Genomic DNA, 22,663 nt, shown 5'->3' on the forward strand with positions numbered 1-22,663 from the left:
GAAATGACAAACCGCCAACTGGCAGCGATTTAATATATAGTATTATTATTTATTATGCTTTGCCATGGCGTGCAAATAAACAAATTGATATATGTATATATAAATATATGTACATATATATAGATGAATGTGTGTAGCAAGTACAGACAAATCCGATTCTAATATATAGAAATTGAAAGGGATTTATGCTCTTCTAACAAATTTCCTACTCTCCGAAATGAAAGAGGCATATTGTTTGTTATTGTTTTTGGTTTTAAAGTAGCATTTATTTTAATTATATTTAGTTTGTCACATTACAAAAATATTGTATTGATTTAATTCTTTGTCGTATATAGGATTAAGAAAAAACTTAGCTCAATAAAAATGGCATAAATTTGAAATGAATATTGCATTTAACATTGATTGCTTATAGTACAAAACGTAACGGTTACACTTAACAGCGTTAAATAAAAATAACTTGTTGCATTTGCTGTTCCTGTTGCTGTTGATGCTGCGGTTGCTGCTGTTGCTGCTGATGCTGCATTACGCATTTGTTCATAAAATATGGCAATGGTTGTGCTGGCCGCTTGGCTTGCAACTGCAATGAAATTTTGTAAAACCGTATAATTAATATTAAGAAAGAGAAAGAGAGAGAGTGTGTGTGTGAGAGATAGAGAGAGCGAGACTATATGAATATTTAAGTTTGTCGTAATTTTTGCTTTTGCTTCAATGTTGCTAATCGATCATATGTACATACATATATAATATTCGTTAAATTTATGGCTAATACTCTGTTCCTGTACCTGTACCTAATATCTGTGTCAATATTTCTTATATATGTATGATCTAATTATATCAGAGAAGATTATACTTATTTCAATGCAAATACGTAAGAAAAAGTATAAAAACTATTAAATTCACATTTATATAAAAAACATTAAATTTAATTACTGAATTATGTACACAAAATAAAAAATAAAAATAGTTATTAAACTGTAGCTTAAATATTTTCAACAAAACTAAGATGTATATTAAGTTTTGAATTTATAAGAGTATAAAAAAATTTCGCTATACACTATATACAAATTGGGAAATTTAATTTGAGTTTGATATATTTGGAGAAATTTTAGGAAACACGTGTTTCAATAAACTTCCCAATGATTTATGTCAAGTAAAAGTATAGTCTAGTCGGTTATTTTCCGAATTTTAACACACTCACACACACACATACACACCAACATACCTCTTTAAACTGTGCACTGTCGGAAGCGATCGGCATTTTCCTGAATATTGCGCAGATAGATATTGAGTTGCTCGTTCAGCGGCTGTATGGACATTTCCAGTTTCTGCAGCTGTTTGTTCTTGTCCAGGTAGGTGCTCTGCAGCAAGTTGAGCTCGGCAAGCTTCTCGTTGGTGTCCACCGTCAGCTTGGAGGCGCGCTGCAGCAAAAGCTTGGCGCGCTCTCGCGCATGCTCCGATCGATTGGCGCGATCCGTGAGCGTTTGATTGGTGGCACTAGTGGAGAACTGCAGATTGCTGGCCTCGCCACGTGCCCCGATCGCATCCTGCTTGACACGATTCGCCTGCTCAGTTATCTGCTGGGCATCCATTTCGTTTTTCAGTATATTCTTCTGCAGATTCTGCACCTTGAGGGCCAAATTCTCGACCTGCTGTGCGGTTTTATTCGCTGGCGATTCGGCCTCCTTGGTCTCCAGATCAATTTGCTGGAGATCCTCGTCGGCGAGCTCAATGTTGCTATTTGCCTGCTGTATGGCGTTCTGTGCCTTGCCTTGGGACTCACTGGCCGCCTCCAGATTCTCGACCACCAAATTGGCCTCCTTCAGGATTTCATTGGCCGTCGCTTTGGTGTTATTGGCCGTGGTCTGTAAATCGTTGACGTTATTCAGATCGGGTCGTGTTTTGTATATGATCGCCTCGACGTTCTTCAGCGAGGAGACAGCATCGTTGATCTTCACGCCCAGCGATTCGATCTCTTTGGGATCGAGCGTCAGGTCCAGCTGCAGCGTGTCCTGTGCCAATTGCTTGCTCTCGGATGGTAAAGCCGTTTTATTCTGCAAAAAGTCATTGACCTCTTCGAATAGCTTGACGGCCAACTTGATGCTCTCATCGGTTTGGTTTAGATATTTTTCCGACTTCATAAATCCAAGCTGGGCCTTCTGATATGCCTCCGAGGCATTCAGTTTGGCCTGGGTCAGAGCGCGAATGGTCTGATCCGCTGCATCCTTTTTGCTAGTTATGGCCGCCTCCGTGTTCTTGGCCAACTTGAGAGCTTCCTCGGAATGGGCACGAGCGCCATTCTCACAGGAGAGGAAGCCGCCGCATTTGCCGCATCCAGCACCGCCGCAGAGGTTGTCGCAGGGATCACCCGGCTTGCCGCACACCTGATTGTTGAGCTCCGGAATTTGGGCGGTCAAGGCACTCAGCTCTGCACGATAATCGGCTATGGTTTTGTCATTATTTGCTATGGCATCGGTCTCGTCCTTAATTTTGTTGCTCAGTGTCTCGACGCGCTTGCAGTTGCGCTCCGTGTTGGATGCCAGCTCCTTTGCCTCATCCTTGAGAGCTGCCAGGCTGCTGACGCGCTGGTAAGCATGTCGGGTTAGATTCAGAGCGCCCTCAATGTTGGACTCCTGCAGCTGAATGCCGTTCTCTTTGAGGTCACGTGACAGCTGCTGCACGAGACGCGAGTGATTCTGCAGACCCTCCAGCTCCACGGCGGACACACTGAGCGAGTTGTAAATCTCGTCCAGCTTAACTTCCGTGTCGCTTAGTTTTTGATGGGAGTTGACAAGCTTCTTCTTCAAGGTCTGGGCAGCCGCATCCAATTGATCAATGTCCTGCAGACTGACCGAGGTGTTCTGCAACAAATCCCGTATGTGCTGGAGCTTCTTGTCCAACTCACTGAACTCGGTGGTATAGGCGCCCGTTGCGCCCACCTGTTTGATCTCCTTGGCACGCTGTATGGTTGCCTGCGTGGCCTCATCCAGAGCCTTCAGTATGATGTCCCAGTTGTTGAAGCATTCACCGCATGGAGCGCAATGCGGGAACTGACCCAGATAGCCGCGGGCACACTCATTGCACTTGTAGCCGCCGATGCCCTCGTGACACACACATTGACCCGTCTCCCGATCGCACTGATAGTCGGCAGAGCCAAATTGATCGCATTCACAGGGCTGGCACTTCTCGTTGGGATTGCCCCAGAAGTGCGCCTGGCACTGATTGCACGCCCGTCCGCCAAAGCCGGGCTTACACTCGCACTGGCCGGTGAAGCTGTGGCACTGCTCCTGCACGGCGCCAATGGCATCACAATTGCATGGCTCGCAGCCCTCGCCAGAGCCGATCTTCCAGTGATTGACAGCGCACTCATTGCACAACAGTCCCTGGACATTGGGCAGGCAGGGACACTGGCCGGTGAAGCGGTCGCAGTGCGCCAGAGTCTTGTTGGTGCCCAGGAAATCGCATTCACAGGGTCGGCAATTCTGCTGCAGTGCATCGCCGTGGTAGCCATCGCGGCAGAGCTCACAATGCTCGCCCGTCGTGTCGTACAAGCACTTGAGGCAGGCGCCTGTCTGGCGATCGCAGTTGCCCGTCTCATAGGGATCGATATTGTTGCTGCAGTCGCACTTGGAGCAGCTGCCCCCCGACTCCGGATTGCCAAAGTAATTGTCAGCGCAAATCTCACAGCGAGCGCCCGCATAGCCTTCCTGGCAGTTGCACAGCATGTTGTTGTTGCGCGTGTCCAGGGAGCAGCCATCGGCATGCGACATGCCACTGGCCATGGTGTCCGGACAGCGGCAGGCACGGCAGCCGATCTCGCTGCCCAGCAACGGATCACCGTAGTAGCCATCCAAGCAGGTGTCGCAGTTGAAGCCATCTGTCGAGTCCTGGCAATTGATGCACTGTCCAGTCAGCGGATCACACACGGCCGCATGCCCGTTGCATTCGCAGACGCGGCAAGCGGGGAAGTTCCAATAGCCCGGCTGGCACTGATTGCACTCGCGTCCATAGGTGTTCGGATGACAGGCGCACTGGCCCGTCAGCAGATCGCAGTTGTTGTCCTTGCTACCAATGCTGTTGCAGTCGCACGACTTACAGCCCTCCGGCCCAAAGCCGTAGGTGCCCGGGGCGCACTGATCGCACTGTCTGCCGACCACGTTCGGCTTGCACTGGCAGAAGCCGCCGTTGGCGTCGCACACCTTGCTTAGCGAGCCGGTGGGATTGCAGTTGCACATGCTGGCGCCGTCATAGATGTACGTGCTCACGTCCTGCTCCAGGTCGCGGCATATGGCCGAGGTGTGATCCTTGTAGCGCATGTCGTACAGCGATTGATTACAGTTCATGTTGATGTATTCGCGCAGGCGCAGATCCGCCACGGGCGAGCCATGGAAGATGGGCGTCACCTCGATGCGTGGTATCAGGGTCAGCGAGTCCACCAAAATGGTGGCCGTGGGATTGTCCTCGTTGTGGCGCCGGTGCTCAAACAAAATACGGAACTTATACACCTTGCCCGCCTCCAGGCAGACGTCGTGCAGGGCAACCACCTGGCGATCGCGCTCGGGCAATGTGAAGGGCACACGGGCTTCGGTTATGGGCGACTGGATGGCCTGAGCGCATTCGCCCTGGGGATCGATCTCATCGGGACGCACCAGCGTGATGAAGGCATCCTCCCAGTCGTTGCGGGACGTGGACTGATAGCGGATGAGCACATCGTAAGGCATTGAGCGTGGAATATCGTCCACCGTGATGATCATCTCGGAGTTCTCTGGCACTCGCGCAAAGCCAATGCCCGTAAAGTCGGGGGCGTGGCCCGAGGGTGGCGCCTGCAGCACATTGCTGCAGCTGCCATTGTTGCTATAGGTGATGCACATGTCGGCCACCTCGGCATCGTGCACAACATGCAGATCGGGTATATAGTAGTTCTGCTTGGGCTGCGAGCAAGTGCGTCCGGTCATGTGGGAGCGGCAGCGGCACTGACCCGTCAACACATCGCAGTAATTGTCATAGGAGCCGCCCGTATCGCAATTGCACAGCGTGCAGCCATCCTCAGATTCGGAGAGGCCAAACGTTTCCGGTTGACATTGATTGCAATCCTTGCCGGTGACCAGGCGCTTGCACTGACACTCCCCGGTGTGCATATTGCAGCCGGAATTATTGACAGTGCCCAGTGTATTGCATGTGCATTCCTCACAGCCCTCGGGATTATTGGGATCCAGATTCCAGAAGCCATCCTTGCACCTATCGCAGCGACGTCCCTTCACATTCTTCTTGCAATGACAGGCCCCAGCCTCGATACCGTTCTCTGGATCGTTGACCGAATCGCAAATACCCTCGTCCAAAGAACCGTCGGGATCACAATCGCACGGTCTGCACACATTGGGGCTGCTCAGCGGCTCGGCTGGATCGCGATAGAAGAACGCCATGCACTCCTCACAATGCTGACCCTGCGTATTGTGCAGGCAATTGTCACAGAAGCCGCCCGACACATGACCCGAGGCCACGAACATCGCCTCATCGAAATGACAGCTGACGGCATGTCCATTGCATTCGCATTTCTTGCACGCATTCGTCTGCTTGCCAAAGGCCGGCTTCCAGGGCAGATCGTTGTAGAAGTCCTCGCAGGTCTCACAGTTGAGACCCTTGGTGTTGTGGGTGCACTCGCAGCGTCCGTGCACCATCTCATAGTCATTGGTAATCACATCGTCCAATGGCAAACACTGTGAGGCATGGCCGTAGCAGGAGCACGAGCCACGCACCACCATGTTCGAGATGCCGTAGTAGTATTTCTCCTCGTTCTCCAGGCGATTGTCGAGCAGATTGTCGCCCAGTTTGTGCAGCTTGGTCATCTGGATGCGCAGATTCGTCATCTTCAGCTGGTTCTGCACATGCTCCGCATACGGATCGGTCACATTGATGTTCGGCGGCAGCACACGGAAGATGACCTCGCCATTGCGCGACGGCTCCACATAGGAGTAACGCGACGTGCACATCACATCGGTTATATTATGAAGTATGGTCGGCACGCCCGGAAACGATTTAGCACAATCGTAGGCAAAATAACGGTACACATGCCACGTCTGGCCAAAGTCAAAGCTACGCTCAATGTACATAGCCGCCGGCCGGAACGTGGTGAAGGTGATGATCAAATGGGTGAAATGAAATTCCGCCTCCAAATCCAATTGCAATGTGACATTCTCTTTGCCATTCTCGGACTGCCACCAGGTGGGTATATTGGTGCCCGGTTTGGTCTTATAGATGATCTGTCCAATGCGATGATTCTTGTACGGATCATTGCGTGTCTCATCCCGCGAGTCGCACAGGAAACACTTTTTGTCCTCCAAGTGGGATAGGATACAGAAACGTTCCGGCTGTATCAAACCGCACGTGGAACTGGCCGTCAAACGATTCTCGCGTCCAATCAAAAGATTTCCCGTTGCCGGATAGCAAGAGGAACGCTCACACGGATGCGTTTTCACATATTGCCGTGGCGGATTGCGCGGGCGATCACGACGTCCGTGCGGCGGCTGCGACTGTGGCAAACGCTGCGCCTCCAGCTGCTCGAGTACGGCGAGCACAAAGAAAAGCGCGATAAGGCCGCTGCGCAGCGACATCGCTTATGCTCGCTAGATCTTGCTCGATCTCTCTCACACACGCTCGCCCACTCTCCCTCTCTCTCTCTCTCACTCGCTCTCTCGTTGAGCGCTTGTCTTGCTCGTTGGCTCGTCTGCCTTCGGGGCTTGGGGTCGTGTTCCACTAGAGCGCTTCCGGCTCCGTTTCTTAATCAGCTTTCGTTCGATTTCCTTTACAGAATGTAGACCACGTGGATAAGCTAAAGGAAGAATTTCTAATTCTGCTTATTATTTCATCTCGAGATATATGGGGATATCTGTATGCCTTTCATACTTACTCGTCCTTAACTTCCTTCCTATGAGTGCTGGGCACTCATTTTGCCTCGATTCTCTAGCTGCAGCTTATCTGTGCACTGAAAAGAAAAATAAAAAACAAAATAGAAATTGAATTATTTCTTCCCAACTGCAACTCTTATCAATAGTTTCCCAACAGCTCTAATATTATTTATATATAGTTTTGTTGAACTCCTACACAAGTAGATTCGACCCCCGAAATGGAGAAGCGTCCGTACCCAACGACTTTTACGCACCAACTGAGCGCCAGCCAAAGTCTTCTCCAAGCTAAATGTGAATGAATCTGAGCATAAGTTCGACTTTAGGGCGATAAACAAAATATATATATGTATATATATTTATATGGAATATACATATACAATCCGTTGTTGCCTGGTGACTGGTGTTTATCAGCATTTAAGACATGTACTAAATGCTCAACCAAAGATGATGATTATTTTTAGACACAGCTGCCTCAAGTGTCACACAGTGAAAACATTAAAAAGAGTTGTACTTGTTAGAGAGTGTACTGTATACAAACATACAGATATTATTATACTATAACATACATATAGACATATGTATGTGTAGACACATATGAATATAATAATGTTTATGAGCTCATTAACTTTGAATGTGTCTCTCTTGTAAAATAATTATGGTTCGGATTTTACTTGTGAGTATATTAGACATAATTCCATATTAAATTTAATGGATATTTCAAATAAATGGATTATTTGAGTTCAAATGGTTTTCGATGGCTCTAATCGATTATCCACTTTCCATGAAACATATATATATGTTTATAAAGAGAAAAATTATCGGGATTTTTATTAAATTTATAAGAATCAAGTATACATTAATTTATTGTATCTATGTTCAATAAAAGTATGTGATCTCATATATATTGTTATATCTATATATCTATATTTTTATTGCATATATTCTAAAACAGATCTAATATGCAAATTTACATAAAAATATAAATATACATAAATTCATAATAAATCTTGTACTCCGCAAAATAATATTAATGACTTCTCTATTTGAATAGAGCTCGAAATAATTAATTATATAATTATAATTTTATATTTCTGATCAATTTTTAATCGTTATAAATTTGATTTAGAATGTCTTATGTTCTATATAAAACTATTGCTCTAAATATATATTTTACATTTGTTTGAAATTGTATTTAATTTCAGTCCTATTGAATCTGGGTCTATATTCTTATCAGCCAAGTTCCATGTTTTCTTGGGACACGCAACTAAATTAAATAGAAACTGTGCTAAAGACAGCAGCAGAGGCAGCAAAAGCAGCGGCTGCGGCAGCGGCAACAGCTCGAGATAAGCTGGCATAAGTCAAAAACTTGGGCCTTTGATGTGGTCATTGATATGGATTGGGATGAAATCAACTCGAAGCAAGACAAGCACTCGCTCTGTTGTCCTCTCTCTCTCGATCTCACTTCCACACACACACATTCTCTCTCTCTCTCTCTCTTTCTCTCTCTCTCTCTCTCTCTCTCTCTCTCTCTCTCTCTGTCTCCTTCTCCTACTCTCTATAGTATTTTTCAAAAGAGCCTGCACAACTATTTTGTAATTTCGAATGCGACATGGAACCGATAAGAGTTCATTCACAGATGCCTGAACTATTGTATACTATATGTTTATAGCTCTGCGTTTGTCTAAAGTGAGTGTGTGGGAATGTGTGTGTGAAAGCGTGCGTGTGAGTGTCAGGCCAAGACCATTAGTGATTCTATACACCAAGAAGTGGATAACATAAATATGGCTTTGAGTGTGTAATATAAATGAATGAAGCTTTAAAGTATCATACAATATTTATTAGTTATATAGTTTTTATGTAGCTCCTTAATAACTATTTGGTTTTAATTTATAAAAATAACATTTTTAATATTTATATATAATAAATAAATATATATATATATATATATATATATATATATATTTACATATTTTTGTTTGTTTGAGAGACTCCACAGAAATGTTACATTAAACACATACATATTTGTATATATTAGGCTTTTAGTTTTCAGAGAGTTAGATAACGTTTTTTCGTATTAAGTATATTCTATAGAGTCTTATAACTTTAGAGGGAAAAATTAAAAATCAAAAATCAAAAAGGCTTCCAAAGCCAATCAACACTATCGGCTGCCTCGAGCCCTAACAAACTTGATAATTATAGATGATTATTCAGTATTTTAAGTAGGGCTTATATCATAAAGTAGACAACTGCCATGGCATATATATTTCTCGTATCTTCAAATCATTCAATTTGTAGCAAAGTAAACCTTTCTATAATAATAAATCCTCGCTTTTCTCCATCCATTTTTGTATAGTTTAACCCGTTTTCAGATAATACAGTTGATTTCAGTGTATCTGATAAACGGTAAATTCAACTTTCCTGTTGCCCGCCTTTAATTGCTGAAAGAATCTTTTATTTTTTGCTCTTTTGCCTTTCTGTTAATTTCAGTTTCGTTTGGGGCGCAACACAAAAAGCACAAAAAGCAGACTGGAAAATAAACAAATAATCAAGGAACTAAACAAAACGTTAATTTACCACACACACACACATATACAGAGATACACACGGACACAATGATGCACAGAGATAAATTCTGTGAGATGTGCTTGTGTTTGTTTATGAACTGGTATTGAGTAAACATAAGTCCGGCATAAGGCAGAATGAAATGATAGAGCTAGAATTACCCTGCAGTTTTTTTCTGGTAGGGGCGTAGGGGGTAGATAGGTACTATTATATCTGGTATAACAGATTTGAAAGACGCTTGACATATTCATATACATATAAATATATAGTGAATATATATGTCCTTTAGAAACTTGTTTTAGAGCTAGCGCCCCAATATTTTACAATTCTTTCCCTCTTGAGATCTACCAAACATTTTTGGAATATTAACGAGTATGCTGAATGTAATACTCTTATTAGTTTTTAAATCAAAGCTATTTATTAAGTGTTTAGTTGCATTCCTAAGAGATCTGTAGCTAAGATATCTGAAGAACTAAAGATCATGATCATCAAGAGCATATTTTTTTTTGCTGATGGGGGAAAACATATCATACAGAATTGTCATCTTAAATATATTCCTGGAATCAAATGAAATAAAAAATAAAACAACCATAGCACAAAATATTCAGTGAGTCTCAAAGTGAAGCAGACAACGTTTCAAATTTTACTTTAAATTGCTGTTTGCTTTGCCTATAGCTGTCTTATTGTACAATATATATATATATACATATAGATCTACAATTGTATGAATCGACAAGCTCATAAAAATTTGCTTATCTGAATGTTTGCTTAGCTTTGCCATGTTTATATTTTCAATTCCATCAGAGAGCGCTGCTTATTGACCACACATCCTCAGCTGGCTGGAAATGTTTTTACTTATGGAGAACATGTGTGGAACCTTGCCTCACTCCCTCTCCCTCTCTCTAACGCTGTTTCTCTCTCCATCTGCCAACCCAAATGTAAAATGAGATCATGCATGCGACGGCAAAACTATTATTAGGCCTGAACTAAGTCCTGCCCACATACAGATATATACATATATATATATATATAGAAATGCACTGTTATTTAACTATATTTTTCCTGTACAGATTGGCCTGACTTAAGCTAAGTTTAATTAATAACCTCGTTGCAAGACAATTTGCTTAGCTTTTAATGCGCTATTCCTTGCATAGTGCAAAATGCATTGCATATTTGTATGTATGTGCACACAGACACGTACACACAAATGTACATATGAACATTAAAAAATATGCGAGGGTGGCTCAATGACTATGTCATCGAAAGGCTTAGCTTTTAATGCGCTATTCCTTGCATAGTGCAAAATGCATTGCATATTTGTATGTATGTGCACACAGACACGTACACACAAATGTACATATGAACATTAAAAAATATGCGAGGGTGGCTCAATGACTATGTCATCGAAAGGCATCTAGTCTACACTCAGTGTATTACGTTTTAAGGGAAATGAACGCTTAAGCTTATTTTAAAATAAATCGTATATAACTTATTTTCGGTCTGATTTTGCTGTATAAGATTTTCTTTTTGGTTTTTGTTTAGCTATTTATAAGAGAACTTTGAATTTTGCTGCATAAGATTTTATGCATTTTTGTTAGTACAGATATATACATATGTATAAAAGGAATGTTTTGATTTGCTGCATACGATTTTGTGGATTTTTTTATATGCATATGTGTACATACATATTTTTTAGAAGCATGCAAATCCAGATACCAAAACAGCTTGAGCTACCCTCGCCAGCTAAATGCATACTATATGCAAGGCAAGACATTCTCAAATGGATTTGGGTATGAGGCATCATGTTACAAGTCGCATATAATCCGAAAGAATTCATGTGCTTTACATTGTAAACTTTTGTTGTGACAAATAAAATAAATATATGTATATATATATATATTTTATTTTATTTTTTTTGAGTACAAATCTCGGCCTAGCGATAACTCTTGCAGTAAAAAACACACGCACACACACACACACGAGAGCAGCGAGAGTAGCAGCGGATGCAGAGAAGTAGAAGACGAAAGCAGAAAAAAAGAAGTAACAACAAACGGAACATAACAGATAAACGCAGGCAGCAACAACAACAACAATAACAGCTGCGTACTTCAAAATGCGTAAAACTTTAAAATTGGTATATGAATTTACAGTTAAATAGTGTAGAACAATTAAACACGTTTAGCTCACTTACCAAGGTATGGCACAGCTCCCACTCCAATTCCTTGCACTTTTAATACAACATTTTCTGTTATACACAAGAAAACAACAAACACTACACAATTTCTGTTGCTGTTGTTGTGGCTGGTGGTGCTGCCACAGCAAACACTTTTCAACTTCTTTTTATAAACTTAAAGGGAGCACACAAGCACACGCACACATGCACAAGAAGAAGATATTTTCCAAGACAATCAGAGGACGGCGAAAGAAAAACCGGGACTACCGAAAACCCGTCCGTTCACCAAAGATCCACACTCGTTACTGAGCGAGCGGTTTGTTAGCGGCCTGCCATGCGTATGGTAGATACTTTTGAGCGAGAGCTCAAGAGCGATCGGATGTATAAGAGTATACGACGGCGCAGAGATGAAGTCATAAAGTAGCCCATACACTCTACAATCTGTCTGTACCTGCCGAACTGAAGTACGTGATTGCAGGTAGGTTATGCGCTACGACTTGTACCAAAATCTATGTATGGAGTTTAATGTGACTAAAGTAACCTAAGCTTCTAATAAGTTAATATAATGGAATTAAATTAATTCTGTACCTTTTAACAACTTCAGAAATTACTATGTACATGTAAGTGAAGAAAGGATAATAAATTTTGGTACATTTCAATTTCCACTCAACCGAAGTCTTGATGCTCAATGCAACAAGTCACGAATATTCCACTCAAGTAACACAAATTAACTGCTATAAACATAAAAACTCAACGTGAGCATAAGACACTAACTCTCTCTCTCTCTCAATTGACTGCATGTGTTGGAGAGCGAAAGAGTTTTGTGTCCGATGCACAATCAGCATGCTTATCTGGCAGTTCATAACATATGTATGTACATCAAATTTAGTAATTTTATATGTGTTTGTAGTACTATTTATTATTGCATTAATTTATATTCTTGAATATGTTTTACTGAAATTCACTTTGGTTTTACTATACATCTATAAAATATTTTTCTAAATTTAAATTTAACTGCTATTAAAACTAAAAGGAGTGAAACATATTTAAAATGATTGGCAACGCTGACGTATAAAAGCGTTGGCAATGCAAATTTTAGCAGCCCTGCCAACAAGAGAGAGCGACAGTAAACTTGTAATAGAGCATTAGTATAGGTGAATTTATTAGCGCCAAGCGGGGTGTATGCGGCACTCACACACAGAGGCTATACGAAAGAGAGAGCAAAATGCAACGGAAAAAGCGCCAACGCCGCAACGAGTTGTCAGTTCACTTTTGGAGCTCATACCGAGCAGTCGATCGCAAACGAACTGGAGGGCTAATCGCACTCTCTCCAAGAGATCGTTACGATTTTTGAAAACATAAAAAAGTGAAAAGAAACAGTCGTCAAATCAAAAATTAAATATGTTTTAACCCGAGCAGCAAATCTACAAAATTATATGTGTTACGTTTGTCATCAAAATTCTTTATAGCTCCCCCACATTCAAAACGCGTTAAAATAGTTAACCAAAAAAAAAAAAAAAAAAAAAATAGATATCGTGCGGTGCTGTGTTATGCGGAGTCCATTTTTTTGTTATAGCCAAAATTTCTAGTTTTATGGTGTGCTTACGGTCGCTGTTGCTGCTGCCCCATTCCGTTGTGCATATCTCTACATAAGCACCCAGCAATATTTAGGTGAGTCCGCAGCGCTACACACGTACATAAGTAGATATATTTGAACCTGGCTGCCAACTGTGCAACTGTTACAAGTTGCCCCGCCACCCAGCTAATATCACAAATATAGTCCAGTACGACTTCGAATATACCCCCAAAAATTGATTACGCAGTACACAAAGCATACAGAGCGACATTTGCTACTTCTTCTTCGATATTTCGCGTTTAGTTTCATTTTGTGTTGGACGAAGAAAAATGCGTTGGTTGCTTTTATTAATACAACACCAACACACATACACACATGCATACACATACAGAAGCAGCTAAATGAACAAGTGTAAATGAATGAGAGCGGGAGAATAAGTCGTATCAGCTTTTAAGCAATTGAGAGAGGTAGCGCGGGCGAGAGCGAAAGAGAGAATCCGGCATGCGCAGTGGTGGGCAATAGTAAGCGTTGTGGGAGCAGTGGAGCCATTTGAGAAGCTGTTGCTATTGCTGTTGTAGTTGTAAATTGCTTTCTGTTTGGTTCTGTGTGCGCGTTAGTGTGTGTGTATATGTGCTATGTGCGCGGCAAAAATCTCTGCCTCGGCCTCGGCGTTTATTTATTTATTTTTTTTTTTTAATAAAAACTGACAACTAACTGTGAAGCGCTGCTGCCGAACATCGCGATTCATTTTACGTTGACAACAGAGAGTGGCTTTTATTTTGATGTTGTTGTAGTTTGCTATTGTCGCTAGCAGGTGACGTCATTTGACAGTTATATATTTAACAAAAAAAAAAAACATTGTTTTAAATGCTTATTGTTAGTGCAGCTTAGTTCTAACTACAAAGCCAATGAATGCAAGTGTATGCCTGAGTTTTGCTCGCCCCTTTTCAATGTTTACATGCCGCGACCGCCGATAAGCGCTACATCTCTGTGTGCGTGTGTGAGTACATATATACATATGTACATACATATGAGTATGTTTGTGATTGTTCTTTCTTCTTTTTACTGATATGATTTGTTGTCGTCACGTGGAGTGCATGTACAGCTACATTTGTGTGCATGCAAGTATATAGACATGTATGTATGTATTTGTACTTTTTCATGTGTTTGTTTTGGCGCGATGGAATTTCAGAGCCAAGCATACGCTCTTTTGTAAACTTTACTTTGAAAGCTACTAATTTCCGTTAGAAGTGCTTCACTTACCAACACTGCGCAATTTGTTTGATAAGATCCATGTTTTCATGGATTTATGGGAGTATATATGTATGTATTTGATGATTTTAATTTGACATATAATACAAAATTTGAACATATAAGAATTAATAAAAAATATCGAAATTAGAATATATCTAGTAATATTGATGGTGATATCATCAAATAAGATGATTTATTATATTGCAATATAAAATACTACCATAAAAAGTTTATTAGGGATTTTAATTAATAGGATAATACAATGTTTTTTTTAATATATGTATATATAGCAGAAATTTCGAATTACTTATAGTGATATCATACAAATTTAAGCCCTTAAAATACCTTGTATGAATATAATCAATAATTCTAGCAATGCTTAAAATAATGTGTATAACTTAGGTAGGCTATACTGTACGAATATATTGCACATATAGTTAGTTCATCAAGTCCCTGTATTTCTCTTCAGGCCATGGCACACCTTTGAAACTATACGCTACTATTTTTATTTTCATATCCGAACTACATAAATTGTCTGCTGTTGTCTTATATAGAGGCAACTATACATATGGCTGTCTATGCGCTGGCCCACCTGTGTTCGTAGTTTCTCACTTTAATTGCAATCTATCTTTAGCTCGAGCATTTGCCCCAACTCCTGTCCTGTCTGACTGCCTGACCTGGCGTGCATTGAGGTTTCTGTTCTCTGTTTTCTTGACTTTTAAACTTTAAATCCGGAAAAGGAAATGTAGGTCCCTTTACTATGAACGCTCTGAACGAAAACAAAAAAATTCCCTAACGGCACGCCAACTGCTCTTTGGAGTAACTAAGCAAAAGGTTACAAATTTGCATAAAATCGAATGTTATTAAAGTGCTGGATTTGTTGCGTCAGTGTGTATGTGTGTGCTGTGTGCTTATGTGTGTGTGCATGACGAAACACATTCCCCGACATGGCAGGCCAACATCATAAACTTTGCTGCCCCACAATACCCGACCATCAGCCTTGCTTAAGGACTAAAAAAGGAGAACGTTTTAGTACCCAACTATCGTGTCAAGACTTTATGCCCCGAACTCATGTTTCATATGTTTATTGAAAATTGTTTTGTTTTTCTGTCAGTAAAAGTTTCTTCATTCCGTCTTTATTGCTTTCCAATCGATATTTATATGAGCTTGTCGTACATCTTCGATATGCTGCAATGTTAAATCAAATTTATATTTTGAATACCCTGCCTTTTTTTTAGAGATTGCAGAGAGTATTACAATTAAGATATGACACAAAATTTTTTTAAAGAATAACTATGGGTATATAAAGAAATCTTAATAATTTAGTGGTTTTACTATTGTCAAAATTTGCCATTTTTTTAAGAAATCCGAATGTTGATTAATGATTGTGTATATAACACGTATAATATATATGTATATGAATTCAAATAAGCTAGCTGTTCTTTCGTATACCGTCTATGATCGTGGGCGCATTTGAAAGTGATTCAGGAAATCCAAATTAGAATACAATTGGCTAGCAAAAGTTGTCTTAACCAAATAAGCAGCTCTTAACTGATTTTTTAAGGTACACTATTCATACAAAAATAATTCAATATCGTATATGAATTATTAAATTTTGATTGCTTGACAAATTAGTCATTTAAAATTTAAATTTCGCATACATTTTTAAATACATATTGCAATTTTGTTTTCTTTTTATACTCTTCACTATATATCATATCGTACATTTTGATTTCTAGGCAAGCGTATTTAATAGTCGTTGCTCTGTTATATATTTATAGTTTTTATTAGGATGCGGATGTCGACAAATTTGTGTGTCTTTTACGTGCCTTTTATGCATATCAATAAACTCATATCCAACACACAGCAGACACACACATTTCTATCTATATGTCTCAATGGAAAAGTGGGGCAAATAAGGAAAATGCGGCATCGTCGCAGACATTGTCCTCTTGGCTGCTAAGCAGGCCAATTCGTATAAAACGAATAAAACACATACATTCTTTTTTCACCAGTATTTCAATATAGGTTACGACCAGCTAGCTATACATATAGATGTAGATATAGATATATTTTAGCGGAACACAGCATTTACTTTGTTCACTTAAGGCAAAGTTTGCTGGGTGGGCGATTTTATTGGCTTAAGATAAATAGCAAACAAATAAAAATAATAAAAGTTGTTGGGAACAAGCGGAAGTATTGTGGTGAGAATACAAGACGTGGGCATAAGTCTAAAAAAGGCGCTCTATAATTGAATCTAGTTTGCTGAATGAGAGCTGAGGATGTATAGAGTTCAAACAGAACTTAACCAATTGGTTTTTCTTTGTCTTTTCAGTTAACTCAAAATTCACGTCCAAAATGCTGGAAGACGACAATTCAGATCTGTTGGTTTGTGCCACAGAGTTTAAAGAAGGTATTTAAAAATGAAAAATTTGATGTGAAGATACATATTTATTTGACCTATGTCTAATTCGCTTTCTTTGTACATTTTAGATCGCCTGTTCTTTGTGGTATTCAAGAAGAATATCAAGCCAAAGAATACGGCCAGCACACATTACTTTAGCATAGACGATGAGTTTGTCTATGAGAATTTTTACAATGATTTCGGGCCACTCAATATATGCATACTGTATCGGTATTGCATGAAGCTCAACAGCAAACTGAGTGCCAAGAGTCACGCGAACAAGAAAATCGTGCACTACACCTCCATGAATCCGGCTAAGCGTCTCAATGCGGCCTACCTGATTGGTTCGTATGCAGTAAGTTTAACCTTTCCAATTTGGGTTGATGATATTTATAGTATAAATATATCACTTTGGTTTAACGCCTCTCAAGGCGCAAATTGAAATCTTGTTTAGAGAACATGCGCTGGCCTGTAACATATCATTATAATAACAACCTTACCAGACTCAGCCACTTTTGTAAAATTGTTTTAAGCTGAACAAGTTAATTTTATGAAGTGAAGAACGTGTCTAGTTATTTGATGTCAATATATGATATACCATATATATTTGTACTAATATATGTATACTAATATAGTATATGGTACATCATCATCATCATTCAGTTTAGGCGCCTTATTCAGTTTATGCAAGGGAACCAAATTTATATATAGAATTATAGTATATGTTCCAAGAGTAATTAAGCACACAAATTAACATTTCGAATTGACATCTATTCTTTTCAGATAATTTACCTGAATAAATCGCCCGATGTGGCGTACAGATTGTTAGCGGGCCCAGAGGTGCCGGCATATACTCGCTTCTGTGATGCGAGCTACGGACCCAGCAACTTTAAGATCTCGCTGCTCGACTGCCTCAATGCCATACATAAGAGCCTGCAGGCGGGCTTCCTTAACTTCAATGACTTTGATGCGGAAGAGTATGAGTACTTTGAGCGAGTGGAGAATGGGGATTTCAATTGGATAGTGCCGCAAAAGTTTATCGCCTTCTGTGGACCGCACCAGAAATCGAAAACGCTGCCCAATGGCTATCCGTGCCATGCGCCAGAGCGTTACTTCACCTACTTCAGGGACAACAATGTGACGACGGTGATTCGGCTAAATGCCAAAGTCTATCATGCCTCATCGTTTGAGAATGCTGGCTTCGAGCACAGGGATTTGTTCTTTATCGATGGCAGCACGCCCAGCGATACGATACTCAAGAAATTCTTGTCCATCTGCGAGACGACAAAGGGTGCCATTGCGGTGCACTGCAAGGCGGGCCTGGGACGCACCGGCAGTCTGATCGGTGCCTACATTATGAAGCATTACGGGTTTACGGCGCTGGAGGCAATTGCCTGGCTGCGCCTCTGTCGCCCCGGCTCCGTCATCGGTCATCAGCAGCAGTGGATGGAAGAGTAAAGATTGAAGAGCTTTTAAGTTGAATAAATTTGTTAATAATTCTTATTTTTTTTGCAGCAAGCAGAGCTGGCTGTGGTCAGAGGGCGAACGGATGCGTCGGCGCTTGGCTTTGCCGATTCTACAGCACAAGTATGGCATCTATAGCATTGAGCTGAAGGAGAAGTTGGCCAAAAACGAGCTAGAGGAGCAGAAGCCGCTGCCGCTGCCAGCATCGGATGCCTTCGAGCATGTCGACTTGTTGTTGACGCGGGTGAAGCGCATCTCACAGCGTGTGGACACAATGCATTTGCATGATCAGGACACCTTGGATGGGGGATGCGATCAAACGGATGAGGAGCTATCCGAACAGCAGCTGGAACTGCAAGAGCTGCACTATCATTCCACGGACGAGGCCAATTGCAATGCCAGCGATAATGATACGGATACAGCCAGTGCGCCCGCTGAGCAGACACTCGGCTCTAGCTACTCGATGTCGACGCGCCGGCGCAAATCGCCGTCGAGTGCCAACAAGCCCACGGTAATTGCAAATTCGCTGCGTCGCCTGGTCAGTCCTGGGAGCATGCGCAACACTAGCAGTGGTAATAGCAGCGCCATTGCCAGCAGCTTGGAGCCGGCTGGCAGCTGCACGGAGAAGAAGCTGCGCAAACCAAGCAGCAATGTCTTTGAGGCAGCGCGCCATACAATTGCATCCTCTGTGCGCATGTCCCAGACGGCGCTCGAGAAGAAGCAGATGCAAACGCAGGGCGACAAACTGAATCAGATCAAGGCGTTGCGACGACATCATTCGCGGGCTGTGAACTCCAACAACAGGTGGGTATTCGCTATATACATATACACAAAGAGGTCTGCATGAGTGAAACCAAACCAATCACAACTCCAACTCCATCCAGTTCGAATGCATTTGATTTGACTTATGGATATTGTGACTAGGCCATGCAGACCTCTAATATGTATACATACACAAATACATGTACATTTTGAAGACGCATTATACTCAATACACAATATACTCTGTAATTTAACCGTAGTGATTCGGATCCAATCCAACGGCATACACGCGCACGTTCTCAGCCATTTCGCAACAACAACAATGTGGTGAATATGTCAACGTCACCGCCTTTGGCTCTTAAAGCCGTTAGTTGTTTGTCTTCGACAACAGCGGCCACTGCAACAGTAACAACAGCAACGTCATCTACAACAGCAACAACAGCATCATCACATAACCTTAACAACAACAACAACAACAACAACAACGGCAACTTTAATATAAACAACACTTTGCATAACTGTAACAATAATAGCACTAACAACATCAACAACAACAATATGCAAACCAGTACGGCCAGCCGCACACGCAGTCTGGCCATCTACAGCAAAAGGTAAGTGCCCAGCGATCGTCCCCCACCAGTAGAAAACCAATCCTTCCGGCACACACACACACACATACAGACAGCGCTACACAATACACACACACACATACACATACATACTTTTGATTTTGAAGCTCGAACTGTGCAGCGGCTTTTTGTATTCTCGTCTAGTATTTTTTTAGCATCTTTTAATCCCGTCTCGTTTTTTCGGTGTCCTCGTTCGCTTTGCACCTTTTGCCAAGATTGTATATAAGTTTTTAGCATAGTTTTTAATTGTATGCCCCATTCGCTAACCGTTATTATTGCACACATACACGAAGCTGGTGTGAGAGTGAATTTGTTTTCGATAAGTTGTTATCGATAGCTTTCGCTCTGCCGGCAAGTTAATAAATTCGTTAACAAACACTAATTTTACCAATAATTTTTTTTTCTTATATTTGATTTATTGAATTTTTGAGTATGTACTTACATTTGTTGTTTATTATTCTTTCCTTCAATTAATTAGTCTTACAATTTGTTTGTGCATGCAAAAATTTACAAAATAAAAACACAAATCGAAATCAAAATTGATTGAGCTTGCGATAATTTTTTGGATATAAACAAACTTAAATTTTTTTTGTTTTGTTTTTGTCTAACGTTTGGCGATTATGTTTTTGTTGCTGCTTGGCATATTTTGTATACTGTTTTTTGGCTCCTGCGTAGTGATTAAGATTATGCTGCGTATCTTCTACAACAAATAAATCTTTATCTATTGTCTCTCGTGCTTGGCTGTGGGCTCACAATCTTTCGTTCCCCTTTATCCCCCGCCCTTTCCCCCCCGCCTGCTCCGTCCAAAAATGACAGAATGGAATTGAAGCACCTGCGCAATGCGGAACAGGAACAACAGCCCGCTGCTGTGCTCGATAAGCAATTGAAATCCTATGCAACGATCAATGAAAGTAAGATACCCATCGGTGTTGGTGGTGTGGGTGGTGTCGGTGGTGCTGGCAGCTCGGCAACCATACCGCCGGTACGCAGCAGCTTGACGCGCAGCTCGCTTCATCATATGACGCTTAGGGGTCGCTCACGCATACGCTATCAACGGCCGGGGCAAGTGGCTTGCGGCGCAACCGAAGAGCAGACGGCACAAGCATGCACGATGGCAACCGCTCGCTACTATCGTGATGTGTCCGCGATACCAGCGACGACACTGGTCACGGCTGCATGTGGCAGCGGCATCACCAGTGGTTGTTGCACTGTAGCGATGCGTTCCTCATCCGCTACGCTTGACCTTAACTCTAATCCGCTGCCAGCTGCTGGCTGCAACAACACAACGACTGCAAATGCAGCAGCAACAGCTACAACAACAACAATAGCAACAACTACAACAACAACCAAGTCAAAGATACCGAACTTGAACAACAACAACAACAACAACAATAGCAACAACAACAGCAACTGCAATAGCAATTTGAGTAATTCGCATTCTTCTACACCTCCCCCAGACTCAAGCCGTCTTAGCATGTTGGCCAGAATGAACAGTGACAATGGACGTACCAGCGACGAGCAGCCAGCCAACAGCAAAGATCAGCAACAGCAACAGCAGCAGCATTTGGGTGGCAGCAAACGGAACAAGCGTTCGCTTAGCTCCACACGCATCGAGAAGGACAAATGCGATGAGTATAATACGAAATTGCTGCGCAAGACGAGTGTTGCAGCTGCAGCTGCTGCAGCTACAGCAGCAGCAGCAGCAGCCGCCGCCACTTCAACAATGAGTAAAAGCAACAATAACACCAACAGCAACAACAATAATACTAATAGTAATCATAATCTGAATAGTAATAATAATAATAACAATAGCGGCAGCAGCAGCAAGTACAACAGCAACAGCGGTACACCGACGGCCAGCCTTGGAGGTGGGAGTTTCAGGCTATCGCGTCGAATCTTTGCTGAATCAGGTTCATCAGCCTCAACCTCGGCCTCCAACTCTGGCATACCGACACCGACGCAGCCGCCAACGTTGCCCTGGCAGCAGCATCAGCCTCATCATCCGCGTGTATCCAGTCGCCTGACCACGGAGCGTGAGCAACAACAGCATCTAAAGCTGCGCAAGAAGATTAGCTACTAAATGACATAGCCGCAGCTAACTGCAGCAGCTACTGCAATTGTTATTGTTAATACCTATTTTGTAAAGCAAATTTTGTAGTATTAATAGTAAAATTTACACATTCGAGACCCACACTCAACAGCTTGGTTTGGTCTTGGTTGTTGTTTTTCTTATTCTCTTTTTTTTCTATACAACATTTGGTTGCAAGAGGAGCGAATCCGCAGGAATTGGCGAAACTGATTATAAAATCTTTTCAAACAGTTATTTCTAAGATCCATATAATATATATAAATTTAATCATTGCTTGAGTTTTAAGCACTGCATTCTTTTGAAAGCCTTAAATTATATCTTATAATATGTAATTTCTTGGTTGTTTAAGCTCTGCGCCCATTTGCTGGCTGAAATGAGTTCAGTAAGTTTATACAATACAAATACAATAGTTCATTGCCTTATATATTTAATTTTTTTGCTCTTTGCATATATAAAAGTTGATCAGAAACTCATTTACAACAAAATAGATTTAGATTTCAATATACATACATTAAAGTTTAGTTTGAACTTCGGAGTCCCGCAAGGAACATGAGTGTTACTCGATAAAAGTGCATTGGGTTTAATGTTATTTGTTTCAATATAAATATGCAACAAATATTTCAAATACGGAAAGCTAAACACTTTCGTTAAAAATGAAAAGCTTGTTAAATTTATTTTTCAGCATTCTTTTTATATAATTTAGAACAAACTCATAAAATTGTTTGGATTTTTTTTTGTTACGAATATATCTACACTTTGAGTGCAGAATAACTTATAGTTTGGCATTCTCAGAATTTGTAAATATATATTTTTTTCGTTCATTTACATATTGGGGAAGTAGCCAGAAT

At 41.4% G+C, this 22,663-nt stretch overlaps 2 protein-coding genes and 1 long non-coding RNA gene across 9 annotated transcripts; 1 reads left to right on the forward strand and 2 right to left on the reverse strand.

Annotated features, from left to right (window-relative positions):
* Positions 1 to 229: 229 nt before the first annotated feature.
* LanB1 (laminin subunit beta-1) lies at positions 230 to 11,953 on the reverse strand. Of its 5 annotated transcripts, none has more exons than XM_018001597.2 (4): positions 11,656 to 11,953; positions 6,905 to 6,979; positions 1,223 to 6,826; positions 230 to 577 (listed from the first exon to the last, which is right to left on the reverse strand). In XM_018001597.2, the coding sequence occupies exon 3, from the start codon at positions 6,606 to 6,608 to the stop codon at positions 1,227 to 1,229; it is 5,382 nt and encodes a 1,793-aa protein (XP_017857086.1). In that variant the 5' UTR covers positions 6,609 to 6,826; positions 6,905 to 6,979; positions 11,656 to 11,953; the 3' UTR covers positions 230 to 577; positions 1,223 to 1,226. The 5 variants fall into 5 exon arrangements, with proteins under 5 accessions (XP_017857086.1, XP_089321168.1, XP_089321170.1 ...); XM_089465042.1 differs by having other exon boundaries at positions 1,223 to 6,841; XM_089465044.1 differs by having other exon boundaries at positions 1,223 to 6,847.
* Positions 11,954 to 12,879: 926 nt separating this feature from the next.
* Cdc14 (cell division cycle protein 14) lies at positions 12,880 to 21,958 on the forward strand. 3 transcript variants are annotated; one of them, XM_089465048.1, is made up of 8 exons: positions 12,881 to 13,308; positions 16,803 to 16,880; positions 16,961 to 17,226; positions 17,655 to 18,325; positions 18,387 to 19,139; positions 19,358 to 19,708; positions 20,543 to 20,637; positions 21,184 to 21,958. In XM_089465048.1, exons 2-8 carry the CDS (start codon positions 16,826 to 16,828, stop codon positions 21,804 to 21,806), a joined length of 2,814 nt encoding a protein of 937 aa, XP_089321174.1. In that variant the 5' UTR covers positions 12,881 to 13,308; positions 16,803 to 16,825; the 3' UTR covers positions 21,807 to 21,958. The 3 variants fall into 3 exon arrangements, with proteins under 3 accessions (XP_089321172.1, XP_089321174.1, XP_089321173.1); XM_089465046.1 differs by having other exon boundaries at positions 12,880 to 13,308; positions 20,543 to 21,958; XM_089465047.1 differs by lacking the exon at positions 12,881 to 13,308 and adding an exon at positions 13,338 to 14,213 and having other exon boundaries at positions 20,543 to 21,958.
* Positions 14,692 to 20,484, reverse strand: LOC149269675 (uncharacterized). The gene is made up of 2 exons (XR_016269342.1): positions 19,820 to 20,484; positions 14,692 to 15,655 (listed from the first exon to the last, which is right to left on the reverse strand). It is a non-coding gene; the product is annotated as an uncharacterized LOC149269675 (long non-coding RNA).
* Positions 21,959 to 22,663: the final 705 nt, after the last annotated feature.

The sequence above is a fragment of the Drosophila arizonae genome, chromosome 3 (genome assembly GCF_054131065.1).
Source record: "Drosophila arizonae isolate 15081-1271.41 chromosome 3, UAZ_ARI_1.0, whole genome shotgun sequence".
In the NCBI taxonomy this organism is placed as follows: Eukaryota; Metazoa; Arthropoda; class Insecta; order Diptera; family Drosophilidae; genus Drosophila; species Drosophila arizonae.